The sequence below is a fragment of the Cervus canadensis genome, chromosome 3, assembly GCF_019320065.1.
Source record: "Cervus canadensis isolate Bull #8, Minnesota chromosome 3, ASM1932006v1, whole genome shotgun sequence".
In the NCBI taxonomy this organism is placed as follows: Eukaryota; Metazoa; Chordata; class Mammalia; order Artiodactyla; family Cervidae; genus Cervus; species Cervus canadensis.
In genome coordinates, this window is record NC_057388.1 from 61,449,693 (window position 1) to 61,459,942 (window position 10,250).

At 43.0% G+C, this 10,250-nt stretch overlaps 1 protein-coding gene across 2 annotated transcripts; it reads left to right on the forward strand.

Annotated features, from left to right (window-relative positions):
* Positions 1 to 1,464: 1,464 nt before the first annotated feature.
* NEUROD6 (neuronal differentiation 6) lies at positions 1,465 to 4,722 on the forward strand. 2 transcript variants are annotated; one of them, XM_043462313.1, is made up of 2 exons: positions 1,465 to 1,580; positions 3,029 to 4,722. In XM_043462313.1, exons 1-2 carry the CDS (start codon positions 1,563 to 1,565, stop codon positions 3,920 to 3,922), a joined length of 912 nt encoding a protein of 303 aa, XP_043318248.1. In that variant the 5' UTR covers positions 1,465 to 1,562; the 3' UTR covers positions 3,923 to 4,722. The 2 variants fall into 2 exon arrangements, with proteins under 2 accessions (XP_043318248.1, XP_043318247.1); XM_043462312.1 differs by lacking the exon at positions 1,465 to 1,580 and having other exon boundaries at positions 2,906 to 4,722.
* The last annotated feature ends 5,528 nt before the right edge of the window (positions 4,723 to 10,250 follow it).

Here is a 10,250-nt window from a genome sequence, read left to right on the forward strand (position 1 = left end):
TACCAAAAGCATACTGTCTCACTTTATAGAAAGAGATTACTCAGTTGTCAAACAACAAAGGTTGTGTTTGTCTATTTTTAAACTTTTATTTTTTTTTAAAGTGCATTTTTAACTTTAGTTGACAGGCAATCCTGAAATAAAATGTCCTCTTATTTCAGGGGTTGGGGGTGATGGTGGCAGGGGAGTAGAGAAAAGAAGGCGAGGTTTGCCTCTGGCTTCACAGTTCGTTTTATCCATAAGGCTTTGCCAGCCTTACTTAACTGTTTCTACCCTGCTTTTGTTAAGAAACCAAAAGGGAAAAGTGGGAGCAAAAAGATAAATATGAAAAAAATCTGACAGAGTAAAATAACTGGATATTGGTATAAAGGTGAGAAGATATTTAAATTGATTTTGATCTACAAGGGAAAAAATGTGAAGGGATGATTTTTAGGAGAACAGAAAAAAAAATCTGAAAGCTCTAAAAAATAGGAAAGCTAACCTTTGATTAAAATACTCAGCAGAATGTCAGGGAGAGAAAGATAAAAACCTAAGTGATCATTTTTATGTTTATTGTTTATGAAATGAAATGAGGAACAGGTCAGTGAAGGCTGTAAAGACAGAGACAATAAGAGAGTAAAGTTGTGACTTTGGGAAGAGGGCATGAGAATATAGTTTGAAATCTTTCACAGTGGGCTTGCAGTTGTCTCTGCATTTTATACAGATACACAAAGAATCTCTCTGAAAAGTTGTTGAAAGATACCAGCAAGTGTGGAAAGGGGAGCATCTGAGCATGTCTTTCACAGACCCCAGATGGAGAAACTGTTCTTTTATTCCAAATTCTTAAGGAGCACAGAAGTCTTACATGTTAATAAGAGAACACACAGACACACACCCATAAGTTTCATGCCATGAAACAAAACAAGGAAATCAGAAGACCTTTGTTGATCCCCGTTCGCTTACACAAATCTTAGTTTGGTTAAGCATCTCAAGACCATTTTCCTGATTTCAGCTCCTTTTCACTGCCTTTTTTTCCCTGGGTACCCAGGTGCACGAACGGGATGGTGATCTTTACAAAACATCAACAATAACAACAACAACAACAAAAAACCTCTCTCGCTCACACAAAAGCCCATCTTGTAAATGAATGGAATATTAACGACTGCCTAATAGTTGTACCGTTGGCAGGCAGAAACTGAACACTAACACAGCTATTTCTACAGATTGCCAGTGAAGCCGAAGCAGCTCGAGGAGAAACGCACCTACTGTATGTGAAAGGCTGGTGCAGATTTTTTTCCTATCAGTCTAACCTTCTGTGTTGATGCATGAATGCTGGTACCCACTTACAGGGATGCCAGATGATCAGTGCAGAATGAAGGTCCCAAGAGAGAGGATCACATGGTTCTCTCTGCCCTGTGACGTCACTAGCAGATGGCATGGGTACCAGCTCTGGCAGTTGGCATCAATGTCACTTTTTAGAGATCAATGAGATAGTGCAGATACACACAGATCTAGAGACTCCAGGAGACGATGCGACACTCAGCCTGAAAAGATTTGGAAGATCCAAAATGAAAACTGATTATTGAATGAAATTAAAACCTAAGGTAATATAAATAAAGATATACTTCAATTGATGCTGGCTTTGCATGCAAGTATTTAAAGATACAGTATCACTGTCTTATAGTATTTATATGCTCTTTGTCATCTATAACTTCTTATCATATTTCATTCTTATGATGTAATTATCACATACTTTCACTGCTATTATGTAACTGCAAGTATGTGGACATTACTAAGAGTTTGTGTGTGTGTGTGTGTGTGTGTGTGTGTGTATGTGTGTTGAGGGAGCTAGAAATTGTTAAATTAAAAAGTCTCTGTTTTATCATGCCTATTTGTTTGAAGACTTTAGATGAAAATACTTGCTGCTTCACCAAACAAAAGCCAAAATTGCATTTGAAACACAAATTATTTTTCCGTTTCATTCAGGATTCTGAATACACGTGCACAGTTGCAGTCAGAATCCTTGGACCGTTCCTGTCAGATATTAGCTAGAGGGAGACTTCTGTGGTTCGTAGAACAAAAACACTACGAGACTGGTTTTTGTCAGGATGATTTGAATAGCAGTAAACAGTTACATTGAGAAAATTTTTAAATAGAAAAGGAGTCTCACTCTTTTCTTTAACCTAAAATAATGCCAGTGATTTTGAAAATTTATTTATAGAGTTTATCCCAAATTAGCCTAATCCTCTCCCCACTTTTTTTTTTTTTTTTTTGTAAAGGTTGGGAAAATAGTGCTCTTTTACATATTTCCTTACTGATCAGAAAGAAAGCAGTTTTCTAAATTGGCTCTGATTAATCTTCTCCTTAAATTTGTGTATTTCTACAGCTACTACCTAAATTCACTGCTATAAAATACAGTAAATAAAGTTAAGGCTTATTTTCTTCCTAAACAAAATCTCCACAAATTTGTCAGCTAATGGAGAAACAGCACTTTTTCTTTTAAAAACTGGTGTCTCTTCTCATTTTGCACTCAGGGGAATTGGAATTAATGAAATTCTGCATTGCTATATCATGTTTTGCATTTGATTGAATTCCACGGTCCTTTTTGTGTATTAAAAATCAGTTTAAAATCAAAGAGAAATGGAGGTAGTGGTGGTATTACAATAAATACTTTATGTTTTATTTTCTTTTGATAGTTTGCCTGTATAAATTAATTCTATTGCATGTGTCAATTTTTTTATAATTACTAGGCTGCACAAACTCAAAATTTTTATTTAATATAAAAAAATTAGTCCTGGAATCAGTTTTTTCTTATGTTTTCGTATTCTTATGATTAAGTCATTGAATATGTTTTACGTGTATAAACTTCAAAAATGAAAACACTTTAAATATTGTGCTGGCATTTTTTCAGGTAATTTAAGGTTAGAGAACCATGTTAACACTACCGTTTGATGAGTCTGTTGTAATGCCAGAATCCCAGATGTGCAGAAAGTTTTCTAGAGAATGCGAGGACCAGAAGCAAATTAAGAAACCAGAAAGCTTTTCCAAACAGATTGTCCTTCGAGGAAAGAGCATCAAAAGGGCCCCTGGAGAAGAGACTGAGAAAGAAGAAGAGGAGGAAGACAGGGAAGAGGAAGATGAAAACGGGTTGCCCAGAAGGAGGGGTCTTAGGAAAAAAAAGACGACCAAGCTCCGACTGGAGAGGGTCAAGTTCAGGAGACAGGAAGCTAACGCGCGGGAGAGGAACAGGATGCATGGCCTCAATGACGCCCTGGACAATTTGAGAAAAGTGGTCCCCTGCTATTCTAAAACCCAAAAACTGTCCAAAATAGAAACTTTACGACTGGCCAAAAACTACATCTGGGCACTTTCTGAAATTCTGAGAATCGGCAAGAGACCTGATCTGCTCACGTTCGTCCAAAACTTATGCAAAGGTCTTTCCCAGCCAACTACAAACTTGGTGGCAGGCTGCTTGCAGCTCAATGCCAGGAGTTTCCTGGTGGGTCAGGGCGGGGAGGCTGCACACCACACAAGGTCACCCTACTCTACCTTCTACCCACCCTACCACAGCCCTGAGCTCACCACTCCCCCAGGGCATGGAACTCTTGATAATTCCAAGTCCATGAAACCCTACAATTATTGCAGTGCATATGAATCCTTCTATGAAAGCACTTCCCCTGAGTGTGCCAGCCCTCAGTTTGAAGGTCCCTTAAGTCCTCCCCCAATTAACTATAATGGGATATTTTCCCTGAAGCAAGAAGAAACCTTGGACTATGGCAAAAATTACAATTATGGCATGCATTACTGCGCAGTGCCACCCAGGGGTCCCCTTGGGCAGGGTGCCATGTTCAGGTTGCCCACCGACAGCCACTTCCCTTACGACTTACATCTGCGCAGCCAGTCTCTCACCATGCAAGATGAATTAAATGCAGTTTTTCATAATTAATGAGGAAAATGAAAATAAACAGTGGTCATTCACCTCCCCCGTCTAATTAAGACAAAGCAGATGCTTGTGGGCTGAATAATTGGCACAACTCTATCTAAGGTGTTTACTAGTTTCTGGAGTGTGTTTCAACTATTGTGAGAATTTTCTATGTAATAATAAATCTCTTTTCCTATGAGAACTTCTTTTCCTTTCCTTTTGTTCTGTAAAGCACTGTGATTCTGTTTCTACTGGAAGGATTTATTTTTCATGTTTTATTTTCTTTTAAATTCATTTAATTTGTTTGAGCAAGGTGTCTAAGAATATACTGTTGACTAAAGACATGCACACAGCATAATTCAATGTCTACTTCAGTTGTACAGTAATTATGAAAATGCATGTTATTAAAATCAAATGAATAAAATGTGTTTATAATTATTAGGAATTTATATATTATGTATCTCTGAAAAATCGAACATTTAAAAAATCGAGAATAACACTAAGCTGACAATGATATTGGAAGATGCATTTGAGGATGTACAACAGTATAAAAAGCTATGCAATTTTCTTTTTATTAAGAACGAGTCTAAATGCTTTGGATTGGTAACTATTCCTCTTCAAGGATTTGCAGATGGGGCAACGTGATATTTGGGTAGGTGGTGTCATAATTTGGAACAATTATTTCAATCCTAAACAAAAAATTTTCAGCACTTGTTTTGTATTGTTCAGAAATTATCTGTACAGGTTTGTTATCACAATGTATAATTGTGTTTTTCCACCCACATTTTTAAAGCAATTAAATAGATATTTCCACTCCTAAAGGACATCTATTAGCTGTGATATTTTTGCATGATACTTATTATTTTCTGGTACACAGCTGCTTTCTGTCTCCAACCTTCCCTCCTCCCCATTTCAGAAATATTTCTGGATTTCAAAATCAGACGAGATAAAACAAATTTCTTAAACAAAATGGTCAAAGTGCTTACATGATTTCTTTTTTTTAAGTATCTTAAATGAAAGAAGTGCCCATGAGGGTTAAACATCCTGGGGAAACAATGATAAATCCTGGTAACCTTCAGCTCGAGCCGAAATTTGGTGGCAAATTTCCAGCAAACACCAGAGTGGATGTTAAAACTGGAAGGTTTTACTCGGTGCCTTTTAAATAAGTCAGGCCGATTAGAGGCTAAATTCTGTGTGAGTGTAAGTTGAAAAACGCAAAGCAGCTCACCCTCTTAAGCACAACTAAGCCCCTTCCAAAATAAAAATCAAGGTGGCAGTGACCTCACTCCAGATGCCCTTGTGCTCAGGTTGCCTCCCGAGAGGAAGATGGGGACAGCTGCGAAGGCTTGTGAGGCCACTAGAAATGGGTCCAGGGGCGGCAGGACTGCGCGGGGCTGGTTGGGCCGGGCCAGGGGTCCGCGGCCCACGGCTGCGCCCACGCTGCCCGCTTGCGTGCCCTGCAGGCCCGACGGCCCCTCGCGGGAGGCGCGGCGAGGGGTGAAGGCGGCTTTCCTTCACCTGCGGTCACCGGAGCTCAGGGACACGGGCTGCACTGCCAGGGTGCGGCCCGCAGTGGGCGCCCTGGGGCCTGGGGCGCGGCTCTCGCAGCTGTGTGGCCGGGGAAGGGACTTCACCACCGTCGGGGGCGGGCCCGCCAGACCCTGCCCCGAACCGGGAGGAGGCGACCTCTTGGCGACCAGGTCCCGAAAGGTGGGAAAAGGGTTCCCCACTTCGCTTGCGCGGCGAGGCACGCGCGGCGGCGACCGCTCCAGTTTGCCCAAGTTCGGCTAAAGACCTGCTTCGTCCTGCCGCTCCACGGCTGGCGGGGATTCTTGAGCCAAGTTCGAGAGACGCAGCTTCCCCGGTCCCCAAGCTCCCCCTGCCTTAAGCACCCCGTCCCGCGGCGCGCACGGCTGCTGCGCTCCCAGGGGCAAGTGTGACAGCAGTCGCTGGCGCGGGACTGGACGGGTGATGAGAGCACTCGCTCCTTCAAACCCCTCGAAGGCAGGGGGCAGAGGAGTCGGGAAAAGGAAGCCGAGTGCCCCTTAGGGACAGAGAGAAGTTTGCCTTAGGTAGAGAGGCAGCCGCCTGTCCCCTGTATGTCGCGGACGCAGGAGTGACTGGCCGTTGCTTCCTCGCATCCTCGCACACCCGCCCTTCCCTGGGACTGTGTCCTGGACTGCCTGGCCTCGTTAAGGCCCCCTAGACGCTGAGTCTGATCATTGCTCACCCTGTCTGAGCAAAGAGCACGAAAGTGAGGAAGCATCTGGAACTAGAAGAATCTGTTGTGTTTGATTTTTAAAACAGGCAGTTCTGTTTAGCCTTTAGAGGAATAGGTGCGGTCTCCTCCCTACCCTTGTTCTCTCCAAGGTGACTCGCAATGAGCCTTCTCAGTGTCTTGTTGGTCCAGAAAACCTTTGAAAACTGTTAGTGTTTCCGCGGTCAGAAACTCATTTTGGAAGTAGAGGCTGCAACAGGAGATGTGTTCTCTTGTCTCCCTTCTGGTGATATGGGAGAGCTACGAAGCAAAGCAGCTGGCTGAATGTCTGGGGAAGAAGCAAACATTCAGAAAAAGCGTCTCATCTGAGAGCTTTCTTCACATGAAATTCAAGCAAGAGTGGGACTGTAGGCAAAGACCCCAGAAATAATGAAATTTCTTCCATAATTTGGATGCACAAATCTGATGTGTGCTCTCTCCTGCAGTGGACTGATGGAATCCAGGATACTGTGCTGTGTGTGAGCAAGGGGTGTGGGTCTGATTCCTGTGACTTAATCATCCTTCAGATCTCAGATGACTCCTGGAATCACCCAGTTGCCCCCTTTACACTCACCAAGGGCAGAGTATCAGTTCTCTTCCTTAGTACGGCTGACTCTGTTCCCTGTTGACTGCAACCCCAAGAAATCATAGGATTTGTTCATTCATACACCAACATCACAGATGCAATGCCCTGCAGAATCCTTTTAAGTGATACTTTTATCGTATCACTCCAATGGAAGAGCAAATAGTATAGAACAGAGACTGCAGTTTAGGATCAGCAAGGCCTGGAAACAGACAGATTTGGGTCAAAGTGCTGCCTCACTGCTAACCTGTTATTGCAACCACAGTGAGATGGTACACAGCACCCAGGAGGCTTAAGGTCAGGATAACTTAGCTCCTTGCCCACTTCCTGACCTCATACTTTCCTTACCTCCCAGGATGAGAGGTCTTTACTGTCTTTGAAATTGATTAAGCATCTCTTCTCTTGAGCTGTTATGTGACTCCCATATTTAACTTCTCAAAAGTTTGTCTTTTCTCCTTCAACAGGATTAATATATATTATATATATATATACATACACATCATATATATATATACACACACATCTATATAAGTGGTCTTAACAAAGTAAAGATGCATTTCTCTTTCATATAAGAGAAGCAAGTAGGTAATGTAGGACCTGTATGACTGTCCAAAGGCACCAGAAGCTTAGGCTCCATCTCCCTTTCTACTCCACTAAACTTAGTATGGGCCTTTCATTCTCAAGTTCACCTCATGGCCCAAGATGGCTGCTGGAGTTCTAGTCATTGCATCCTCATTCCAATTAAGAAGCAGAAAAGAGGGTGGCAAAAGGATATGCCGCCTACCTGATCAGATCCCTTTAGAGAATATTTATGAAAGCCCACCCCCAATGACTCTACTTATATTTCACTGACCACTTCTAGATTTAAGAAAAGCTGCAAAATACATTCTTTTTATCAGAACATAGTGCCACCTGGAATGAATTCAGGCCCTGTGAATAAGAAAAACAAAAAGGAGAAAATGGATGGTGGTTAGGCATCTAGTATCTAGCAATCTCTGCCATGTGTTTCCTCTAAATTCTGAAGCCTCAAGGTTTGAACCTCACCTTATACACTGTGAGGACCTCCTCTGCAGTTTGCCTTGCACATCATAGGTATTCATTATAATTTTCAGTTGTTTCAAAAATCCTCATGATGGTTCAGGAGGGTAACGTTTCAGGACATGTCTTCAATCTGTGCTAATGAGATACACTGCATGTCAAATCTCCACCAGACCACTGATGCAGTACATCCATCCTTCATCAGTACCCCTTGAGGGACTGTCTTGAATCACACTGACCTTTATATACCCACACTGCACTGCTCCTGGCCTCCAACATAACACTTTCGTGCCACCCATGGCATCACCTGCCTAACTCACATGAGTTTAGCCTGCCAGATAAGAGGTTTAGTACAGTAAGCCCCATCCCTTCCCAGATATATGGTTTGCTTACCTCTTTCCAAGACCAATGCCTTTAACTCTGCTGTTCACCAGTTCCTTCTTCTCTTCTCTGAGATCTTATACTTTTCCTAAGTATTCTTTTTTTTTCTGTTTCTACTATCTCTTTCCTCTTTGACTACATACATTCATGCTTCCAAATGGTTTCTTTGGCTTTCCCAGCTTATAGATTCTAAGCAGATTTGTTCTTAAGTCCAGTCCTCCTCCTCTCTCCTTGTGAAATGCAAGACCTCCAGTCTTTTGCTCTCTGGATTTTGAAAACATTTAAGGAGAGCATTTCTTCTCAGTCATGCCCCCATGCACAGGTTGCCTATGCTGGTGCCACCTCCAATGAAGCATTATGTGGCTGAAGTTATACTGTGTAGCCCACCCAGTGTCACTGATCCACCTTTGACCCCCATCAAATGTCTTCTGAGTATTTGTGATCTCTGCTGAAACTGCTCTCCTTCTCTCTCACCTCTGTGCAGGTTTCTGGCTTATAAGGAAAAATATGTTCATATTTTGAAGAGAGGGCAGAGTTCTTGAGTTCCTGATAAGGGTCTCTGGCTTTAATCACCCAGCTCTCTTGGTCCCAGGGCACTCAGGCACAGGGAGGTGGGTCTGGGTGGGTTCAAACATGGCCTCCTGTTTTTTCAAAGCTACTGCAGCTTGTCTCTCCTTGGACCTGATACTGAGTTGTCTTCAATGCATCTGAGCCATTCCATATGTGTGGGGTATCCTCCCTTTCCAACAGGGACCCTATTTACTGATCAGGTTTCCAGTGGAAACCCCAAATAGGATAAGGTTCAAGTTCTTCCTGTGAGCAGCTGTATACCAGGAACATAGGAAGGGGAGGGTCTATACTGTACTCTTATACTAAAGTATATTAACATGATGCTCTCACCTAGGCAGAAACCCAGCTATGTATATGAGGTGTGCTCAACCATGTTTGACTTTGTGACCTCACAGACTATAGCCCACCAGGCTCCTCTATCCATGTGATTTTCTAGGCAAGAATAGAGGAATGGGTTGCCGGGCCCTCCTCCAGGGGATCTTCCTGACCCAAGGATTGAACCTGCCTCTCTTGCCTCTCCTACATTGGCAGACCGATTCTTTACCACTGAGCCACCTGGGAAGCACTGTGTATATAAGGCTTTCTTTCCAAACTGGAGAATCAAACCAAAGCAGCAACAAAAGACCCTTTGTCTTTGTAAAGCCCCCACCTAGACTTTTCCCCTCTTTCCTTCCTAGCCAAAGTCCTGCAATAAGTACTTGTCTCCAGAATGCCTCACCTTCTTTAGCACCTTCTCTCTTTAATCTGCTGTAGCCCTTCTTTCATCTCTACCACCCGAGGCGCCATGTATTTTAACATTTACCCCTAAAATATCCTTTTAACAAAGCATATTAATGTTTCAAAGAAAGAACTGTGCCCCAGCCAACAAGAAGCTGCCATGGGCTTAGCAGCCAGTGAACCAGCCCTGGGGCAAGCGCAGTGCCCCTGTGGTGCCTCTGGGAGGCGAAGGGCTGGGAGAAAAGGATGTGGCTCCACATGCTAGTTGGGCGCTGTGGGCCAAGGAAGGAGGTGGACATCCTGGACCAGAGAGAGTTTAGACAGATAGATAAATAAATAAGTAAGAAAAAGGAAGGGGGTGGTGGTGAAGCGTGTGTAAAAACCATTGACAAAAAGAATTGAGATATTAAATTGGAAAAGATGACTAGAGCTCTCATCATACAAGGCCCTAGGGGCCAGGCGGGGAATATCAAAGATCACCCAAGGGTGTTAAGGCTGAGAGCCCAGCTTTTTCAGTTACTTCCCTTAGCTTTGCGCCCCTGGGCAAGCAACACTCATGATATTGGAGATTCTTAGTTTCTGATAAAATAAGGTTCATACGAAGAAACAGTTTACTGATATTCGATGATTTTCATTCAGTCCTTATTCTCTTTGCTGTCTCTCTGGCTGCTTCTGCCCTCCCAAGCTATTGTGGGTTTCCTCTCACTTTTTAAACTATCCTTCTGTCTGCTTTACAAGCCTGTCCTCCTCTCACCTTTCCTCAGCCTTTGTACCTCTTCCTTGTCTTGCAGACCCCACTTCTCCTC